The 21,665-nt window shown below is 53.7% G+C and overlaps 1 protein-coding gene across 1 annotated transcript in view; it reads right to left on the bottom strand.

Moving 5' to 3' along the window:
* Positions 1-19,920, bottom strand: part of FBXO42 (F-box protein 42) — a 51,295-nt gene extending 31,375 nt beyond the window's left edge. Inside the window, exons 1-2 of the mRNA XM_054647741.2 lie at positions 19,780-19,920; positions 2,178-2,447 (exon numbers count right to left, since the gene is read on the bottom strand). Coding sequence (XP_054503716.2) covers positions 2,178-2,430 — 253 coding nt within the window. The 5' untranslated portion in view covers positions 2,431-2,447; positions 19,780-19,920. The remainder of the gene's footprint in view (positions 1-2,177; positions 2,448-19,779) is intronic.
* Positions 19,921-21,665: the final 1,745 nt, after the last annotated feature.

The raw sequence follows: 21,665 nt of genomic DNA, 5'->3' as shown, positions 1-21,665 counted from the left end.
ACGGTGACAGCAGCTGCAAAGCCCCGTGTTTGGGTTAGAAACACGCTGGGAATGTGGGGGATTAAGGGAATAAAGACAAGGGAACTCTGCAAATGTGGAAGTCAGCAGCGTGCACCGGCCGGGCCACGACATCCCGGCAGCTCCAGTCGGGAAGCAGAGCCTTTGGAAAGGAAGGAAGCACTGGGGTGCTTTGGAGAGCTTGTGCTCAGCCCTCTGTGCTGCACCCTGGTTCCCTCAGCACACCTGAGGGGCAGCTTCCCTTCTCTTGAGGAGCCTCAGTGCAATAATCAACTTGTGAGACTGTGAATGCAGCTACTGGCCAGGGATCTGAAAGAAATCGGAGTGATAAAAATGAGCAGGGATGCTCCAAAGCTGCCACTAATTCTGGGAGGGGCCAGAGGCTGCTCTCTTAGGAGACAAAAAGGTCTGGAGAAGGTTTCTGGCAGCAGCAGCAGCTCAGCAGACACTTGGTGGCACCTGCACTGAGGATGCCATAACCAGCCAAGAGTTTTTCCCCAAGCCCTGTGCCAGGAACACCCCCAGCAAGAAATCCCACTCCGGGATACAAAGCAGGAAGGGGTTTTTAAAATAAAAAAATAAAGCCTGGGGTTCTTGAGGACCTGATCCCTGAGAGTCACACGGGAAAGGGAATGTGAGCTCCAGGAGTGCACAGCAGATGTATCCTGGCAAACAGGAAAAATGAACCAGGAGAACACGAATCAATTGTTTACCTCCAGTGACCTCTCTGGGCACAGCTCGCAGGTGGTGGTTCCAGACCTTTTTTTTGGCTGGAACTGCCCCAGAAGGGCCCAGCTGCCCAGCACCACCTGTCCCCTGAGAGGTGACACAGCCCAAAGCCACGCTGTGCCTCGGGCTGCTCCTCCCCGGGCTCCAGGGATGTTTCCCACATCCCTCTGGGGCGAATCCCAGCTGTTTGTCCATCCCAGCTGCATCCCTTGCAGGCCACTCCAGGAAACAGCCAAGCAGCCACGGGGGCTGCAGCACTTGGAAAAGGCCCTTCCCCAGGGCTGGGGGCAGCTGCTGCCCCAAAAGGATGCACAAAAAAAGGGATTTTGGGCCACGGTCCCTGCTGGGGTAGCTGTGGTTTTTGAACCCCCAGCCTGTTCAGCTCTGGGCAGAGTGGGAAATGCCTGGGATCTTTCAGATGAGGAGAATTCCATAAATGAGCCATCACCTCACAATCTGCCAAGGGCATTCCTCACCTGACACCCACTCCTGTTTTTCAGAAGGAGCACATTCCCCTTGTGCAGCAACCTGTCCCATTTCCTAGGATTGAACTGCTCTCCTCTGAAACTCCTTGTTTTTAAATGAAGCTCATGATTAAAGTGTGCACCCCACAGAATGGTACCAGAAATCACCCAGTGTATTAAAGTAAAATGAAGCAGAAGGTTCTGCTTGTATCCTTGTCCAAATGTTCCCTCCTTATTTGCTGTATCATACTTCTCCAGCATTAAAATACCTCCACAAGGCTCTGGAATGAGTGTGCAGAGGCAAAGGAAGGATCTGTGTCTCTGGGCTACTCTTCCAGGAAGCTGGAATATGCACATCTCTACTCATGCAGATTTTATGCTGCACTTATCTCCAGCAGAGCTGCAAGAAGCAGAGCCAGAGCTGTTGAAAGCAGCAGCTTTGGGAATGTTAATTACAGAGCAAGACACAAATGAAGTGCAATTAAAGCCCCATCAGCCATGGGACTCTGGCAGGGGCTCTGGGGAGGAGGCTGCAATCCAAGGTCACCAGTGCAGCACTGGGAGCACCCAAAGGCAGCAAAGGAGCTGCTCTGTCCTGGGGCTTGGGCTTTGTTTTAGTTTGGGCTGGAAGGGACCTCAAAGCTCATCCAGCTCCAACCCCTGCTAAGGAGAGGACCTTCTACTATCCCAGGGCACTCCAAGCCCTGTCCAGTCTGGCCTTGGACACTTCCAGGATGGGAATTCATGGCCTCTCTGGGTTTTCTACCCTGGGAGAGGCTGATGGGTTCAATTCTGCACAGTTACAGGCCTGCTTTGAGCAAAGCCAGGGACCCCACGGCTGTGAGGATTTCCCTGAGATTTCACAGAAGCCAGATTTCAGAGTTTGAGAGGAAAACAAGAGGCAAAGGTAAAAGAGAGCTGGGTTCCAAACCCCCCAATTAGAGAAATTGCTGCCATCACTTGTACCTTTGATCAGTCGATACCACTGTTTGCAGACAAGGGCGGCGGTTTTGTGCTCCTGGTAGGGAGAGAGGAAGGACAGGATGTATTCCAAAACCTCTTCTGGCAGCTCCAGCATCGATCTGGAGCTGGGCCTGGGCTCCTCCACCTCCAGCTCGGCGTGGGGCTCATCCTCCTGCTCCATCGTCCCTTCCACCGCGGCCTCCTCTGCATCCACGGCCATGAACCCGTCATCGTCACTGTCCGAGGAGCTGGCCATGGCATCCCACGTCACAGCTGCCAAAAGGGACAACAGGGAGGTCACAGGGAGCACCAGGAACAGTCATCATCACTGTCCAAGGAGCTGGCCATGGCATCCCACGTCACAGCTGCCAAAAGGGACAACAGGGAGGTCACAGGGAGCACCAGGAACAGTCATCGTCACTGTCTGAGGAGCTGGCCATGGCATCCCATGTCACAGCTGCCAAAAGGGACAACAGGGAGGTCACACGTGTCAGAACTCAGTGCATCCCTCCAGGTGTCCAGAGCTGCCCAGGACCCTGTCAGGGGGCTCAGAGACCCTGGCACACAACCCAGAACACCTGGGGATTTGATTTTGACCCCTGGAGCAAGTTACCAGCTCTGTATGAGGACATGAAAGTCACACAGGTTTGAATAGTGTAATAACAAAATGATCACAGGGTGAAAATGTAGATTTTAGGATTTTTGGTATGGGGGTTATGGGAACAAGATGGAGGAATCTGGGCATGTCCAGCCTTTCTCCTTCTTCTTGTTCTCCATTTTCTGCAGTGATGTTGGCACTTTGGGATTGGTTTAGAGTAGAAGTGCACTGTCTAACACAGGTGATAGGTATTGGGAATTAAGTGTCAATGTGTTATATGTAGTTTGTAGTATAAAAGGACAACACAAAGAGTGCCTGTGGCTGCCCTGCAGAGCAGATCTCGGCTGGGCAGAAAGAAAATTTTATAGATAAGAATTAATAAACAACTTCAAGACCAAAAATTGAAGAGTCCAGACTTGTTCTTCAGTTGCATGGGCTGAAACAGAGACACCCTGCACATCTCAGGGCAGCAACTATCAACCAAAACCCAAGAACACAGAGCACCAGGAACGCACTGAGAGCTGTGTGCCACACCAGAGGGCTGTGCCACATCAATCACCCAGTGCAGGAGGTGGTTCTGCAGTTTTGCAGCAGCTGAGGGTTTAGGAAGGGCCTTCCCAGGTCACTCCATCGCTCCCCACCCTGCTGCTGCCTGCAGTGGGAAGCAGAGAGCCAAAGCCAAGGCCTGGAGCTGCTGCTCCCTCACTGGACACGAGGAGACATCGCCCTGCCCTGCCCTGTGGGGCCCAGCTGGGATGGGGAAAGGATCCCTGTGGAACCTCTCCCCAGGTGAGACAGGATCACAGTGACATTTACAGTCCCTCCATCCTGTGGAACCTGTTCTGCCAGCGAGGCTGTTTTACCCCAAACAACTCCTTGGGGAGGAAAAATGCCCTGCCTAAGGTTTTCACCACCCTTTTCCCTTTATTTGTGAAATACCTGCACACAGCCCTGGCTGGCAGTAGGTGAGGAAAGCAAATCCCCCCAGGATTTATTGCTGATGGAAGGCTGGGATAGCAGAGGTTGTATCTCCAGCTATTCCCAACATCTCGAGTGTAAGGTGACACCTTGATGACAGAAAAGTATCATGAAATAAATCCACCTTAACGAGTGGCTGTGTCCAGTTTGGGCAGCTGGCACCGTGTGAGGTGAAATCCATGCCTGCCCCTGCAAGACAAACAGCCTGTCCTGAGCAGAGCAGCAGCACTTTCCCCTTCCAAGGTGGCTGAGTGGAGACCAAGGGAGCAGCAGCTCCCTGAGTGCTCCTGGATCCATAGCCCAAACCACAGTAACAGCTCCTGGGGATGACATGGGGCTTTCTTTTCCAGAAATTCTCTTTTTATCCTTTCCTAGCATGAGGAAAGGACCAAACCAGGGCAAGCTCCCTGTTCTTTGGGTTCCTCCCAAGTCCACAAGGCAGAGGCTGCCCAGCCTTCCCCCAGCCCTGAACTGGCCAGGATTATTGGAGACAAATCCACACAGTCCATAGGACAAACTCCACCTGCAGCAGGCCAGGAAGCAAAGCAGCTCCTCAATAGGGAAGACAAGACAGCTTTTCCCTAACATCCTCCAATATAAGAATATTATCATTATTTTTTCCAAATCCTAACTATCCCAGAAAACACAGCTGGAAGGAATTGAAGTTATTGATATCAGGGTTTAATGTGGGTTACCTAGCAGGATAAATACCCTGATACAGAAATACCCTGGTGACAAACCCCATGTTAAACCACATCAGCTTGGGTCATCAACCTGATTTATAAATGAGGTTTATTTCTCAGGAATAACCTGAGCTGCAGTTACTAGTCCAGGTTTTTCCCATGCCATGGGAATGGCAGGTGGTGGAGACACGGAGAGGGAAAGCTTTCCATGGCAACCAATTCATGCCCAGGAAAATGACAGGCGACAGCACCAGTCCCCACCACGGTCAGGTTCCCTGATGAAGCAGCTTTGGAAATTGCACAGGGCTGTCAATCTGTGGGAGGAACCACGGCAGAACCCAGCACATTTCCCGTGTCGAAATCCCTGCTGGAGTCACTGTTGTGGCAGGGGAGGCTGGAACCCAAAGGCTGGGACACAGGCACTGCTGCTGCTGCTGCCAGGAACCCGCCCCACACAGAACAGGCACGAGTTCCCAGGGACTGAGGGAAAGGAAAAGTGGAGTTGTGCTAAAAATTATGAAAGAATGGAGGGTTGGGCCTTCTCCAAGCAAAGGCATCTATGGCTGGGAAGTGCCTGTGCTGGTTTCCATCCTGACACAGCATGCCAGTGCTCCTGCTCAGGATGGGGCCATGCTCCAGGCTGGGATGGGGCTGTGCTCCTGCTCAGGATGGGGCTGTGCTCCTGCTCAGGATGGGGCTGTGCTCCAGGCAGGGATGGGGCTGTGCTCCTGCTCAGGATGGGGCTGTGCTCCTGCTCAGGATGGGGCTGTGCTCCAGGCCAGGATGGGGCTGTGCTCCAGGCCAGGATGGGGCTGTGCTCCTGCCCAGGATGGGGCTGTGCTCCGGGCCAGGATGGGGCTGTGCTCCAAGCTCAGGATAGGGCTGTGCTCCAAGCTCAGGATGGGGCTGTGCTCCTGCTCAGGATGGGGCTGTGCTCCTGCCCAGGATGGGGCTGTGCTCCAAGCTCAGGATGGGGCTGTGCTCCTGCTCAGGATGGGGCTGTGCTCCTGCCCAGGATGGGGCTGTGCTCCAAGCTCAGGATGGGGCTGTGCTCCTGCTCAGGATGGGGCTGTGCTCCAAGCTCAGGATGGGGCTGTGCTCCTGCCCAGGATGGGGCTGTGCTCCTGCTCAGGATGGGGCTGTGCTCCAGGCAGGGATGGGGCTGTGCTCCTGCCCAGGATGGGGCTGTGCCCCTGCCCAGGATGGGGCTGTGCTCCAAGCTCAGGATGGGGCTGTGCTCCTGCCCAGGATGGGGCTGTGCTCCTGCTCAGGATGGGGCTGTGCTCCTGCTCAGGATACAGAAGGACAGGAGGGTCTGTCCCTCCCTCCCTCCCAGCCTGGGATCACAGAGCAGCTCCCCAGGAGGCAGAGGTTTCACATCCTCAAGCCTTTCCAAAATCCTGAGCAGGAGTTTTTGCCTCTGGCCTGGGGACAGTGGGACCCTGAGGATGGTGATGGACCGGGGCATTGTCAGGACCTTGTGTGATCCCAACAACTTTTATTTGTGCTCTAAATAATGTCCAAATCCTGCTGGAGAGGGTCATGGGAAGTGCAGGAATGCACACCCACTAGAAAGAGGTGTTTTCCAGCTAGTAAATCCCAATTTGGATCCTCTGGAGCAGGCTCAGGAATAACCCAACACGGCAGGCTGATCCCAGGCACAAAACACCAAAAATCATCTTTAGAACAGTGGGAGGAGCCTCAAATAGCATATCTGAGGATGGAGAAGCCCCACTGAGTTTTGTCTGCTCTTCCCAAGCCACTTGATAATATTATAAATATTCCAAAGCATCTCCTTTGGTAAATTCTTGTTTCCTAAACGTTTGAACATAAGGAATAACCATCCTCAGAGTTTTCACACCCACGCCGTGTTCTTTTTTGGAAGAAAACAAGGCCAGCAATAAACCCAGCTCCCAAAAGGCAGCTCACTGTCAAAATAACCCTCCAAGCTTGACCTGCCACGGATGTGGATTTTGTTTGGAAGGGCGGGCTGGGAATAACCACCCCTGGAATGTAAAGCAAAGCCCTGTCCTAAAACCCTGCTCCAATACAGAAAAAGGAAAAAGAACCCAGGCAGTTGGCAAGAAAGAGCTAAAGCATCCCAGCAGCTCCTGCTGCCAGTTATTCAGCAGATCCATGAGGGAAAATCCCACACCTGGGGTTTTACTGGTTATTCCAGGAGCAGAACTGAGTGTTCCTGCATTTTTGGGTGATGCAAGAGGTGCTTTCTCCCTCATCCTGCCTCTCCAGGTGCTCTCTGCTTGCACCACACCGGGCTCCACTTTGCACCTGGGCTAAAATGAATCTCTGAGCACTCAAAAAGCTGCAACCAAGAGATTTAAGCAGTTGTGTCTCATTCCAAAGTAGCTGCAATCCAATTAACTCCAGCATCGGATCGAGCCCTGAAAACGCCAACACATCCCCCAAACATTCCATGATATTCTGCACCCCAGAGCCCTGCTGGTCCCAGAGAAATGCCTGTCTATCCCAGCACTGGGAAGGGTTTTTGGGGTGTTGAGGAATCAGCCTGGAGCTGGAGCAAGGAGCAATGGCAGCTGCTCCAGGAAGCACTGGAAGGGCAGCGGGAGCGCGGCTCTGCCGGCGCCGATGGAATCTGCCTGCCCTTTCCTCAAAGCTGCGTCTCTGCCAGCTGGCAAAACATTTCATAATCCTCTTCCTCCTTTCAGAGCACTTCCATTTTCCCTCTCTCCCCTGCTGAAATTAGTTAAGAACCTGCTATTTATTCCTAAAGTAATTATCTGGAACAAACAGCTGAGGAATATTAAGTGCAGGCAGAAATAACCCCACGGGGTTGAAGCACTGCTCCAAACCTACTGCTGCAAATCCCCTCTTGGCCCAAGGAGCTTTTCCTACCTGCAGGCCCCTCTCCTGGTCCCATGGAGCCCAAAGCTCAGGTGTGGGTGGCACTGGTGGCTCCCTCCCGAGCTGCCTCCTCCTCTCCACAACTGCCAGCTGCTTCAGGAAGTGCTTGAACCTGCAGGGTTTTTGACCTGCCCTTTTCCCACCTCTTTTTATGGATTTTATGGAAAAAAGCCTCCAAGGCCAAGCTGTTGAATGGCAATGAGAGGCTGAACACCAGTCCTGAGTCACTGCAGACACAGGGAATGCTCATTTCCACAGGCCACAAGGAACACAAGGAATGCTCCCTCCAAGGAGGAGCTGCTGCTCCCACCGGGAACAAAACAAAACAAAACAAAACAAAACATTCCAGGTGTGTGAGAGGAGCCAGCCCGGCTGGGCCAGGGCTTGGGCTGCCAGGAGAGAAGGATTTCATTGCACCTGGCAATCAGGAGCCCTCGTGGTAATGTAGGGGTGGAAGGCAGCAGCTGTCTCCAGCCTGCTCCAGACTCTTCCTCATACTTTGGAATGGCTTTTTCTGTGTGCCAGCGTCTCCAGGGGACACTCTGGGGACAGCCACACTTCTGACTGATTCTCTGCCCCAGTTCAAATAAAAATCCTCTTCCAGCAGACAGAAATGGTTCATTTTTCATTTAAAAAAAAAATCTTATCTCTATGGGAAGGATTCTTTCCACATTTTCAGTATTTTTGTGTTTGTCTCCCCAGCTGTGCCATCAAGGACTTCACCTGCAGCTTTCCCTGATGCTGGTTTTGCTCTAAAAGAAGCTCTGAGACCCTTCCTGGGGTGAAAAGAGGAAAATCCAGCACTATTTCCAAGGAGAAGCACGATGCTTTATAAAAGCAGCAGCACAGGGAGTGACAGGTCCGTGGGAACACAGGATTGGGATAAACACCATTAAATAAAACAACACTTCCAGTCCTCCCTCACCTGCAGCAGCTGGAACTGATCCTTTTGGAAATTAACTGCTGGACAAGCTCAACAATGGGAAAAAAACCACAGATTTTAGTCCAAAAAAAGAAAATACAGCCTCTGGGAAGTCGTGGGATGAGCAACATCCTCTCTGTGCAGAGCGAGACCTCAGGAACACCGGCACCATGGATGTTCCTTATTCCTGCAAAACAGGCACTTCCAAGGGTTCTTTGAAGAACTGCTTCTCCCTTTTTTTTTCCCAACACAAAATTGTTTTTTCTTTCATACAAGTCACCCAGGAAAAGAAAGGATTCCTAAATTCCATCTGCAAGGCAGAAAATTCCACCATTTCTCTGTCAGCACAACCCCCCTGTGATGGTTTTGCCTGTTAGAACTGTGGGTTTAGGGACTTCAGGAAAAAAACCCGAATTACAGCATTTTTACTGCTGCCCATTGTCCTGGAACTGCACCACCACAGCTGAATTTTGGTTGATATTTCTGTAATAAAAAGGTACCAAAATCCCAGGAATTCCTCCCAGCCCCAGTGATGAGCTGATCCTTGGCTATTCCAGATTCCTGCTCGTTTTTTTTCCCAAGGTTTCAGTTCAAAAATAAGCAGCAGTGTGACATTACACAGCAGGATTTCTTGCACAAACAGCACAGCAACCTACAAATAAATCCTGCTGAATCTGTTTTCCCACAAAATGAATGCACTGAAACCCAGAATGAAAATGTGGGGGCTTATCCTGGATTTATTGGAGGAATACAAACCTGGGAGCTGAGGTTTGAGGGACTTTTTGGTGTGGGGTTCACAGGAAAAGGGGAAGCAGAGTTTAATGACACCACACTTGAGGTGTACATAGGAAATCATCATTATTAAATATAATAATAAATTTTATGTAATAAAATATTAATAAATATGAAGTAATATGCAGGAAATTTATAATGAAAGCATGAGGAAAACACTTCAACTGACCCAAAATCCAGCCTGGTTTTGCTCACATGAAAAACAAGTCTGAAAACACAATTCCTGGGAGTTCCATATTTGCCTTTCCACACCAAAAAAGACAACCCTTAAATATCCCTGCAGAAAACCATGAAAAAAGCCAAAATCTCCACCATCCACCAACCCTTCCACTTGTTATGGATGCATGGATTTGGAGAATTTCCATGTTTTTGGACAATATGATTACCCTTGAAAGAGTTGGATTTGTTTCAAACCTGCCAAAATCTGCCTTGCCAAGCCCTGGCATCACAAGAGGAGCTCCTCGGGTGCAATAATCGGCTGCTCCCTTTTCCCGTGCTCCCGAAATCCCCTAAATTTAGTAGGAAATGAGGAGGATTTCGGGCTCACACACTCCCTCTGCCGGCCCCCGCCAAGCCCTGAATTCCAATTATCACCTCGGCTTTTCCCAGCAAACAAATTCTGTTCCATCTGCAAACTGAACACCCTGCAAGCCCCAAAACCCGGAATAACCCCTAAGCAAGCAAACAGAAGCCTCTGGGGCTGGAAAATTGAGGTTTTTCCAGGGAAAAGGGCAGCTGCTCCTCCTGGTGCAATATCTGCTGTAGGAGGATGAACTTTACAGGATAAAAACATTTATTCAAACCTGCTCAGGATGATTTACTGGCAAGAATTCCTGATCAGGAATGATGAGCAAAGCCACACTGGGAGATCCTGGGAATTGCTGTCACCCCTCCCTTCACTAGGAGAGCACAGGAGCTCCTGGACATGCTCTTGGAAAGCTGTGGAGAATTGTCTGGAGAACAGCCTGTGAGAATGTCACAGCATTCCCTGAGTCCTACAACCCCTGACACCTCCCAAAGTCACCAAAACTGGTTCATCTGCACAAATGAAGGGAAATTTATAATGGAACCAAGAGGAAAACACAGCCACCGACCTAAATCCAGCCCACTTCTGCTCACCTGAAAAACCAGCCTGAAAAAAACTCCTGCAAGTTCTGGGTTTCCATCCAGCCCAATGCCCAGTTCCAACTGCCCAGGCACAATAACCAAATGAAAAACGTGCAGATAGCTCAGCAAAGGGTTTGTTAACAAAACACCCAAACATCCTGGATGCCTTCATTCCTGATGGGCTGCATTAGGGGCCTGTGGGACTGTTTTATTAAAGTGCATTCTCTGCAGAGCAGCAGTGGGGGATGCCCAGGGTGTCTCCCAGCACCATTCCCAGGGAAGCCATGGTCCCCATGGTCCCCAGGTGTCCTGCAGGAAAGGTGAGTGCTGGAGCTTCCTTGGCTGGGAGAGCCCTGGAGCTCATCCAGCTCCTGCAGCCCCCAGGCAGCTGGGGAGCAGGAAAATGGCATTTCCTACCCTGCACCGCTCAGGATGGGGGTGTCAGGCCTCCTCCTCCTCCTCCTCCTCCTCTGTCTCTGGGATTTGGAGCTCTCTTGCCTTTGCTGAGGATGCTCCCAGTCCCTTTCCAGTCTTAGGGACCTTGGGGGCACTGAGGATTGTGGAATCATGGAATGGTTTGGGTAGGGAGGGACCTTAAAGCTCATCTTGTTCCATGGGCAGAGACATCTCCCACTGTCCCAGGTGGCTCCAAGCCCCAGTGTCCAGCCTGGCCTTGGGCACTGCCAGGGATCCAGGGGCACCCTGTGAATGCCCACATTCCCAGGGAAGGATTTATCCCAATATCCCACCTGAACCTACTGGATCCTAGAGCAGGATCCTTGAGGCCTGCCTGCTCCTGTTGAACCAGGGAGAGGGGGCAGCAGGATCAGGAATCAGTGAGAGGGAAAGCAAAGTAAGCTTTGCTTCCAAAAATCCATCGAGGGCTGGACACAGGAGTCCCTTCAGAAACCACCAGCACTTCCAGAAGCTGGGAACACCCAGGATTCACACATCACTGCAGTGCTGTCCACACAAGCCAGGCAATCCCTGGTGGGACAATCAGGCAGGATTGTGGGGTCCAGCAGTGCTGAAAACTCAAGGTGGATGTTGTGCAGTGGGAACAAAGGATGGAGTTTCAGGAAAATGAAGCCAAGCACAGCCAGGTCAAGGTCAGGGTTTTCCTGCTGTGGGTGTTCAGGCTCCAGCCTCTGGTTCTCCATCATGACATGGTCATGGCAGCACTCACACACACTCATCACAGACTCATGGAATTGGTAAGGCTGGAAAAACCCTACACAATCACCAAATCCATTGTTCCCCCAGCACCACCATGCCCCCACTAAACCATGTCCCCAAGTGCCACATCCTGGGACCAGCCAGGGGCCATTGGCCTCTTGCTCACCTGGGCACACCTGGCTCCTGTCCAGCCCTGGACAGTGGCAAAGGAGGAGTTGAGGGGTGTAACAATTTTATTTTTGCAATAAACAAAGTTATTCTTCAGCCCAGATTCACCAACCACCATCTTCCTCTCCCCACAAAAACACACCAGTCACAAACAGCCCCCAGACCTTGCACCCAAAGATGAGCTCAAGGCTACTGACTTTCAAGCCATAAAAAGAGAAAGATACACTGTAAAAAACCCATTTTATTGCAGCCTGGCTGGCCAAGGTTTGACTGTAATCAATGCCCAGGGCTTTCAGACACTCTGCTGACTTGGCAGTGGTGCTGATGCAATGTTTTTGTTAGCAAGCAGGAAACCAGGACATCACCACCACCTCCACATGGACATGACCAGGGATGAGCACCCAAACTGCCCTCCCAGGACACAGCAGTGTGTCACACACACCCAAAGGGTGCTTTTGGGATGCCCACTGGCTGTGCCTCACACCAAACCTGTCTGTGCTCCCCTTCATGCCCAGCCCTGCCATTCCCCAGGTGAGGCCTTTGATGGAAGCTCCCAGGCAGGGATGAACCATCCCTGAAGCAGGGCTGGATCACATCGAGGGGCTTTAAAGGCAGAGCTGTTTGCTAAACACAGCAAAACAATAAGGAAGGTATTTTCCTTCTCTCAGGTGGAACAAAAGGAGTTTCCAGCACAGACAGACACCTGGTCTGACCACAGAGACACAACCTGAAATGATGCCTCCAACATTCCAGCTTTCCACATTCCATAGTTAACCCCATTTTGCAGGTAAAGGAACAAAAGCCACAAGAAACTGGGGTTAACAAAGGCTCTGCAGCACAGGGATCCAGGGAGCAGATGTTTGCAGCTCCCTGTGCTGAGCTGCTGCCTCTCCAGAGCTCAGAGGGCTGTGCAGACAGTGGGAACAGAGGGAGCTGCCAAGAAACATGGGAAGGGACTTTTTACAGAGCCTGGGGTGCCAGGACCAGGGGGAATGGCTTCCACTGAGAGAGAGGAGGTTCAGATGGGATATGGGGAAGGAATCCTTCCCTGGGAGGCTGGGCAGGCCCTGGCACAGGTACCCAGAGCAGCTGTGGCTGCCCCTGGATCCCTGGCAGTGCCCAAGGCCAGGCTGGACAGGGACAGTGGAAGGTGTCCCTGCCATAGCAGGGTGGGACTGGGTGGGCTTTAAGGTCCCTCCCAACCCAAACCATTCCATGATTCTTTGCTGCCCTAATCAAAACCTAAAAAGGTGATGAGAAGTGTGATATTCCTGAAAAGCAAACAGTGTGTCCTTGAGCCCCATGGAGGTGCTGGAGTGTGTGCAATCCAAAGGTGCTGGAATTCATGGCTGGGCTTTTTTAGCAGAAAATGTGAATTAGGGAGGGCAGACACCCAGCAGCCTCTGCAATTTCAGCCTCTGGAGCCCTTGCTGTGCTGTGCAATGGGGATGGAGAGAAGAACCTACAAGCCTAAAGGTCCATGGTGAGATGTTGGTGTAGGCAAAGGGCAGTGCTGGGAAAAAAAAAAAAGGCTGGGAAAGAGGGAAATACCACAGGCCTGACCTTGAGACATCCCAATTCCTTGCTGAGAACCCCAGGGAGCCAGGCTGAGCCTGGTGCTTTGCAGCCAGACAGCATCCCTGGGATTCCCTGTCCGTGGAGCTGGGAGCTGCTCTCCTGGAGCTGCACTCCTGCAGACACTGCACAGAACCATGGAGTGCCCTGAGCTGCAAGGGACCCACAGGGATCAAACCCGACTCCTGGCCCTGCACAGACACCCCAACAATCCCAGCCTGTCCAAACCCTCTGGAGCTCTGGCAGCCCCAGGGCTGGGACCATTCCCTGGGGAGCCTGGGCAGTGCCCAGCACCCTCTGGGGAAGAGCCTTTCCTGATCTCCAACCCAAACCCCCCTGGCCCAGCTCCAGCCCTTCCCTGGCTCCTGTCCCTGCTCACAGGGAGGGATCAGAGCTGCCCCTCCACCTCTCCCCCCCAAACCAGCACCTCAGTGGGGGAAATCCCAACCAGTTCCCAACAAACAGCAGGCAATGAGCAACAGAGGATTGTCTGAAATCTCTGAGGGGGTAAAGCAGGTGGGCAGGGATGGATCTGAGGTGCAGACCAGCCCCAGGGTGGTGGCAGTGCAACCCTGTTATTACAGAACTGGAAGGATTGCTCTGCATGCCCTTGGAGCCCTGGCCTGAAAGGAGGGAGAAATGGCACTAAATGCACAGGGAATCTCAGCACAGAGAGGTGTGAGGGGCTGGGAACAGCATCCACCAACCACCAGGCAAACCCCAACCACAGCTGAGCCAGGACTGGAAAATACAACCCAGGGATTCCATGTGGAACACATTTCATGAGTCTGACCCACCCAATGGGCTGGGGGAGGATTTGCTGCAGTTTCCACTGATTTGAGCAGAATAAATAAGAGCATTTGTTCTTGTTCAGTACAGGATTTTCTTATTCCTCAGCTAACAGGAAAGGAAATGCATGGAGAAGCAGAAGCACTGGATATTGGGGATGAGGAAAGCAGGAGGCATCCTTCCATCCTTTGTGCCATGCCTGGGTGTTTAGGGAGGCTTAAATATCAAATACTAAGAAAGAAACAACAAAAAAGTGCACTCAGATCCATATTATGTTAACGAGCAAACAAAAATTCAGGGAAATTGTGCAAATTTCAAGTTCATCTCTACCATTCAATGACAAAATGAGCTTCCCAAGATGTCCCTTTGTTACCATCCTGTCACCACAACAATCATCATTAACCAGCACCACTCGAGCAGGAGAATGGGGCAAATCCCTGATCATCACACAGTGTGCAACCCTGGGATCTCAAAGCATCCAGGATTCCTGCTCAGAGCAGGCTACAGCATCCCCTGTGCCCCTCCTGAGACCCCACGAGTCTGTGTCTGCAAAAACCCAAAAGTCTGGGAGCTTTCAGGAATTCCCAGCAGCTGCTGGGACTGGGAAAGGAAACGCCCGGCCCAAGAGCAGCTCTGGGAAGAGCAGCACGGATTAAAGGTGGCTCAGAGGAACTGAAGGCAGGAATTCCACAGGGCTGCTGCTTCAGAGGGAGCTGCATCTGAAGGGTTCCCACACCTGGAAGGGTTCTCTCCTTCCAGGTGTTCTGGGCAGCTGGTGTGCATCCAGCTCCAGGGACAAGAAAAGGCAGCGATTCCCAGGGCCAGCCCCTTCCCTGGAAGCTCAGCGTGAGGATAACGGCACCCAAAGGGTTCAGGAGTCTCTTTTAAAGCACAAATAAATCACACTGCAGGCTCTCCAGAGTGACACAAACCCAGCTGGAATGGTTAATCCGTGTCCCAGATTCCCTGATGTGAGAAATTTGGGGATGGACAGTTCTTCCCACAGCCACCCCGACTTCACAGCAAGATTCTGACGTTTCTGAGCTGCTTTTCATCCAGAAAACCCCAAATCACTCCTCAAATCAGAGATCTTTTTACCCAGAAAACCCCAAATCACTTCTCAAATCAGAGATCTTTTTACCCAGAAAACCCCAAATCACTCCTCAAACCAGAGATCTTTTTACCCAGAAAATCCCAAATCACTCCTCAAACCAGAGATCTTTTTACCCAGAAAACCCCAAATCACTCCTCAAACCAGAGATCTTTTTACACAGAAAACCCCAAATCACTCCTCAAACCAGAGATGATCTTCTGCCCACCCACTGAAACCTAATGGGAGTCAAAATCATGGAATGGTTCAGGTTAGAAAGGACCTTAAAGCTCATCCCATTCCCTGCCATGGACAGGGACACCTTCTAGATTTGCTCCAAGCCCCATCCAACCTGGCCTGGAAAGAGAAGTTCCAAATAAATAAAAGCAGCTCTGCCAACTTACCTTAAGCCTCCAAAACCCCAAATTATGATAAAACTGGCACAGGTACAAGACAAAATGAGGCAGGGAAATGCTTCCAAAGGAGTCTGGAACCCAGGGAGAGATGCAGTGCATTGGAATTGCCAATTGCTGGTGCCTGAGCTGCATCCACGTTTCCCATGGGGGGAAAATGAGGATTCTCAGTCACAGATATTGCAGTGGGAGTTCAGCAAGCAAAGATAAATATTTAAAGATTGCCATAGAAATGGGGGAGAGAACACAGTCCAGAGCAGCTCCTGAAACAGCAAATTCCCGACAGGAAGAGCCCAGATTCCTGCAGGTTGCTCGACACGAGCCACGTTTTTCACGTGGATGTGTCACCCCTGCTTTGCTTTGATCCAGCAAGGCAGGCGAGTTCAAAAGGAATTCTGACCTGGATTTCCCAACTCCATCACAAGCTGTGCTGGCTGCTCCTGGCAGCACAGCCTGGATGCTGCTGGGGACAGCCCAGAGATGTCGGCGGGAAACACGCTTGGGAGGGAGCCCCTACCTTGATAAACACCAGCACTTCCCAGAGGCCTCTTCCCAGCTTTTATCTGGATTTGGGCCAAACCCGAGCCTGCCTCCAGCTCCAACACCTCTCCTGAGCCCTCACAGCCGTCTCCAGGTGATGCTGCCTTTCCCGAGTCAGAGCCTGAAGCTTACCCACCTCCAGCCTTAGGAAAATCCTGACTGGATGTTTTCCAACAAAGCCTGCCCCGTCGGAACACACAGGGAAAAATCACTTCCCTTGGAGGCGCAGCTCTGTTTACACAGAGAGTGGGAAGCCTCTTCCAGCAGCCCTCGCTCACATCCTGTGGAAGTGGCTGGGATGGAAGCGGGCTGTGCCCAAACCCAGCGCCTCCTGAAGCCCTGGGAACACAACTCCATGGACCTGGGAATGCACAGGCAGACCATCCCTGAGCTGGGAATGCACAGCCAAAGCACCCCTGAGCTGGGAATGCACAGCCAAAGCACCTCTGAGCTGGGAATGCACAGCCAGAGCATCCCTGAGCTGGGAATGCACAGCCAGAGCATCCCTGAGCTGGGAATGCACAGCCAGACCATCCCTGAACTGGGAATGCACAGCCAGAGCACCCCTGAGCTGGGAATGCACAGCCAGAGCACCCCTGAGCTGGGAATGCACAGCCAGACCATCCCTGAACTGGGAATGCACAGCCAGACCATCCCTGAGCTGGGAATGCACAGCCACACCATCCCCAAACTGGGAATGCACAGCCAGAGCATCCCCAAACTGGGAATGCACAGCCACACCATCCCTGAACTGGGAATGCACAGCCAGAGCATCCCTGAGCTGGGAATGCACAGCCACACCATCCCTGAGCTGGGAATGCACAGCCACACCATCCCTGAGCTGGGAATGCACAGCCACACCATCCCCAAACTGGGAATGCACAGCCACACCATCCCCAAACTGGGAATGCACAGCCACACCATCCCCAAACTGGGAATGCACAGCCACACCATCCCTGAGCTGGGAATGCACAGCCACACCATCCCCAAACTGGGAATGCACAGCCACACCATCCCCAAACTGGGAATGCACAGCCAGAGCATCCCTGAACTGGGAATGCACAGTCAGAGCATCCCTGAGCTGGGAATGCACAGCCACACCATCCCCAAACTGGGAATGCACAGCCAGAGCATCCCTGAACTGGGAATGCACAGTCAGAGCATCCCTGAGCTGGGAATGCACAGCCACACCATCCCCGAACTGGGAATGCACAGCCACACCATCCCCGATCTCCCACTTCAAACCTGTCACTCCTGGCAGACGTGCAGACTGTATGCATTCCATTTCCTGGGATCAAGGACAGGATGAGGAGCACATCCCAGCTCTCCCAGGCAGCAAACACCTCTGCAGAAGGTGCCTGATGCAGTGACGGGAATGCCCAAATCCCAGGTCACCCACGTTCAGCAGTGGGAATAAACCAACCCCACCTTCATTCCAAGCCCAGGCAGGGCAGGAGCACGTGTCCTGCAGGTGAGCTTCCCTCAGGGGCTGCTCCCACAGCCAAATGCAGGGAAAAACCGAGTCCAGGGAATAAAGACTGGAGTAAACTCCAATTAAAATTGAAAATTGTACACTCTGCCTGCAAAAACCCACGAGAGAAAATGGCAAAACTGTCTGGAGTCTTTCTGAACCCAAGAGCTTCACCTGCCACCCTGGAAAAGCAATGCTGGTGCTGCCCTGGGTGGAGTCACCTGTCAGGGAACACTCCGGGGAGCACAGCAGGAAAAACACACACAAACATCCCTGCCATGCCAAAACAACCACGGGATGTGGCTCTGCCACCGCCCCACACACAGCTCCAGGAGAACAGCACCGAGTCCAACACCATGGAACAACACCAGACAGGCACCACCCTGCCCTGGAAAAGTGTCCAGGCTGGACAGGGCCTGGAGAGACCTGGCAGAGGGGAAGGTGCCCCTGCCTGTGGCAGGGATGGTCTGCAAGGCCCTTCCAACCCAAACCCTTCCGGATTTTATGAAACAGATTCTGCCCAAGATTTTGCTCTCTTCTTTACTTGTGACACCAAGGAAACACTAAGCCCAGGGGATGGACACAACCTGAGGGAAAAATCCCGGTTTTCAGCCTTTCTGTGGCATCAGCACAAGGAAAAGGAAGGAGAGATGGTGGTGGGAACACCCAGGGCTGTGGGAATGAGGAAACCTCCCAGTCTGGCACTTGCTCTCCAGACAGGCCAAGCCCAGGCTGCGAGGCTATGTCGCGATATGAAGCACTTTGTCAGGACACCGCGGCACCGCCCCCGAGCCGCGGCTTCCCCGGGAAAGGACAGGTGGGGAAAGGCCCCTTCCCACCCAGGGCACGGATTGAGGTCAGCAGCTCCTCCACGGGAATTCGCCGCAATTCCCGTCCCTTCCAGCCACGGGGAACAGTTCCAGCTGCTGACCCGAGCCGGCTCCCAGGGATGATTAAAGCCAGCCGAGCACAAACGACATTCCCGGCGATCCCGGGGTTATCTCCCATTCTCGACTCCCCTTTTGTTCCTCTCCGAGCATTCCCTGGAGTTCGGGTCATTAACAGCGAGACACCCCAGCCCTGCTCCCGCTCCTCCTGAGAGATGCCGACTGGAAAGGCGACTGGAAAAGCCGAGAGAGGCTGGGCAGGATGAGATAATGCATCGCTCCTGCCGAGCCCTGCAGCGCTGCTCAGCCCAGCCCAGCCCCGCCGTGACAAGAACAGCAGCCCAAATCAATCCGAACCACGTTCCCAAAGCCCCGAGCGGAGACAGCGACACCCCAAAGGACACCCCAAAGCCCCGGGCTGGGCACCTCGGCTGCTCCCAGACCGCGATCCCGTCCCCAAGCCGGGGCAGTGACACAAACGCGGCCGCGGAGCGAGGGGAGAGGCGGCTCCACGCCGAGAGCAAGCGGGGACTGAGCCTCACCTTTGTTTTCACACCAACCCAAGGCGAGCTGAGGTTCTGGGGACATCCCCTAGAGACATGTCAGCCCCCCAAAGAGCCGCTGATCCCGCCCTAAAAACCACACTTGCCCCCAAAAAGCTGTATTTCCCTCCCTAAAAAGCTGTTTCCTCCCAGAAGAGCCATGTTCTCCCCCTAAAAGCCGAATTTCCCCCCAAAAAATGCCATTCCCCCCCACTGCCGACACTGCCAGCCTGTGCCTTGGCACTGCCCTGTGCCAGCACTGAATTTTGGGGAAACAGGGCTTTTAGGGAGAAAATGGGGCGCTTTTTCTTTTTTTTTAGGGGGAGTGATATGGCTTTTTTTGCGGGAAGAATTTGGGGGGCAAATATGGCTTTTAGGGGGCAAACATGGCATTTAAGGGAAGACATGGCTTTTCAGGAGGAAAATAGAGATCTTAGGAAAGAAACGTGTCTTTTTGGGGAAAACACGAGATTTTCGTGGCTTTTACGGAGAACAAATGGCTTTTCTGGGGAAACGCGAGGTTTTTGGGGAAATGTCTTTTATGGAGGGAAACATGTATCTTAGGGAAGGAAACATATGGCATATTGGGGAAGAAACATCGCTTTCTGGGGGGAAGCTTGGCTTTTTGGGAAGGAAACACGGCTTTCAGGGGGCAACATGGGTTTTTTAGGGAGCAACGCGGCTTTTTTAGGGGCAAGCTTTGCTTTCTCCCCGCCCTAAGGGAGCCCCCGGGGCCGCCTTCCCCTCTCACCCCGGAGCTGGGAAGGGGCTTCCCCCTCCCAGAAGGGGCTACACCCACCCGTGGGCTCTGCCCTCCGCAGCGACCCCCAAAACGCTGTGAGGGGCTGGCACAGGGGCTCCCCACACCCTCCACCCTCCAATGTGGCCCCCTCCACACCAGGCCTGTCCCGCCCCGAGGGGCCCGTCCCGCCGCCCCGCTCCCCAGGGAAGGGTCCCGCCCGGGGAAGCCGCACCGCGGGGCCGCTCTCACCTGCCGCCGGGCCGGGCCGAGCCGGGCCGGGCCCTCAGGGCTGCGGGCGGCGGGGCCGCTGCGTCGCCCCGGTGACGGCTCCGACCGGCGCCGCCATCTTCCCTCCCCGCCCTCCCGCCGCTACCCCGGCCGCGCCGGCCGCGCACTGCGCAGGCGCAGGACCGCCTCCCTGGGATCACGTGCTGATGGGGCGGGCATGGGGGTGGTGTTATGGTGGCACCATGATGGGAAGGTCAAGTCTTCGCTTCGCGGCGCAGCACGGGGCCGCCATGTTTGGATGGTCCCGCCGCCATGTTGGGACGGTCCCAGCGCCATGTTGGGCGAGGCGGGCGGGCGAGGCCGCCATGTTGGGGAGGTCGGCGCTGAGGCGGAGGTGCCAAGGCGGGTCCCGTTCCTTGTCCCGTTCCCTCCCGGTTTCCCACCCTCATCCACAGCCCCGTGAGGCGCAGCTGGAGCACGGGGCCCTGCTCCGCCCGCAGGGGCGCCCCTCAGCGCCTGCTGCAGCCCCGCCATGTCCCGGTGTACCCCTTAGAGACCCAGAGCGCCTGAGGGCGCGGCAGGGAGGCGGGATGGGCGCTGTGCCCGCAGGGCTGTGGTGCCTCTCTTCCCATGGAAGTGAGGAAGGGAGGGAGCGGAGCCCATTCCGTGGGGGAGCAGCCCTGTGCAGGGCTGTGTTTCACCATCAGATCTCGGTGGCGGATTGTGTGGGGACATTATTCTCCGGGGAAGAGGCGATCACTGCCACGCTGTCTGTCCCACAGACCCGCATCCCGCACGGAGGAGCCCGCTCAGCATCCCGGGCCCGCGCCCTGCCCGAGGGCGGGCTCCAGGAGCCTCAGGGAGAGCCGGGATCCACGGCCAGGAGCCGGTGCTGGGCTGGGATAACCCGGGATGAGCTGTGGGATGTGACCCAGGTGCTCTGTGGGATAATCGGGGAGGAGCTATGGGATGTCCCAGGTGCCATGTGCCGGGCTGGGATAACCCAGGAGGAGCCATGGGATGTGTCCCAGGTGCCTTGTGCAGGACTGGGATAACCCAGGGACACATCTGGGGTTTGTCCCCCAGCAGTTGAGCTCCCCTGGGGTGACACCGCCATCAATGCCTCATTTCCAACGGATCCCACCCGATTTTTTGGGGTGCTCGGGGTCAGACATGGCTGGGAGGGGGATTTTTTACAGCAGGATGGAAGGAAACGTCCCAGGGAACGCTGCTGGAATGCTGGAAAGGATGGAGCCAACCATGCCAGGCTCTGGCTGCTGGAAAACTCAGCTCCTTTTGCTTCTGGAAGAACCCCAGAGCACGGGCAGGAACAGCCCCAGACTGCTGCAACTTCTGGAGGGGAAACGCCAAATCCCACCCAAAGGAGCTGAAATCCAAGGATTTAATGCCCATGGAGCACTGCACAGCCCCCAAACCCCCTCCAACAGTTCCACCTTGGATAAACATCCCCCCAAAATCCACTTGTGGGGTGTCCGGAGGTTCCCTGCCCAAATTTTGGGCTTGGCAGAGGAGAGAGAGGCTCAGATTCAAGGGCAGACCGCAGGGATCGGGATTTGTTTTAGCTGGAGGATTATTGGGATGTTTTTAGGAGTCCGGTCGCCATCTGCTGGCAAACTTTGGCTCTTGGGTGGGAATCTGGGGAAAAGTTGAGGATTTAAGGGCAGGTTCTCGAACTCCCTGTGTGAAAATCGTGGGGTTTTTAGGGTGCTGAAGGGGCAGTTAATTTTTGAGGGATGAAAAAGAAATGCAAATCCCAATCTCTCAAAGGAGAACATTGGAGTGGTGAATATTTTGGATATAAATGAGAAAGGTTTAAGAAATTATGGGACTTGGGGAATTTTGGATGTTTCTGAAGGCTGGAGTGTATCCTTGTGCTCCATAAGAGC

Source organism: Agelaius phoeniceus, chromosome 24 (genome assembly GCF_051311805.1).
Source record: "Agelaius phoeniceus isolate bAgePho1 chromosome 24, bAgePho1.hap1, whole genome shotgun sequence".
Classification (NCBI taxonomy): domain Eukaryota; kingdom Metazoa; phylum Chordata; class Aves; order Passeriformes; family Icteridae; genus Agelaius; species Agelaius phoeniceus.
Note: the sequence above shows the minus strand (reverse complement) of the source record. Positions and strands in the feature narration are given on the sequence as shown.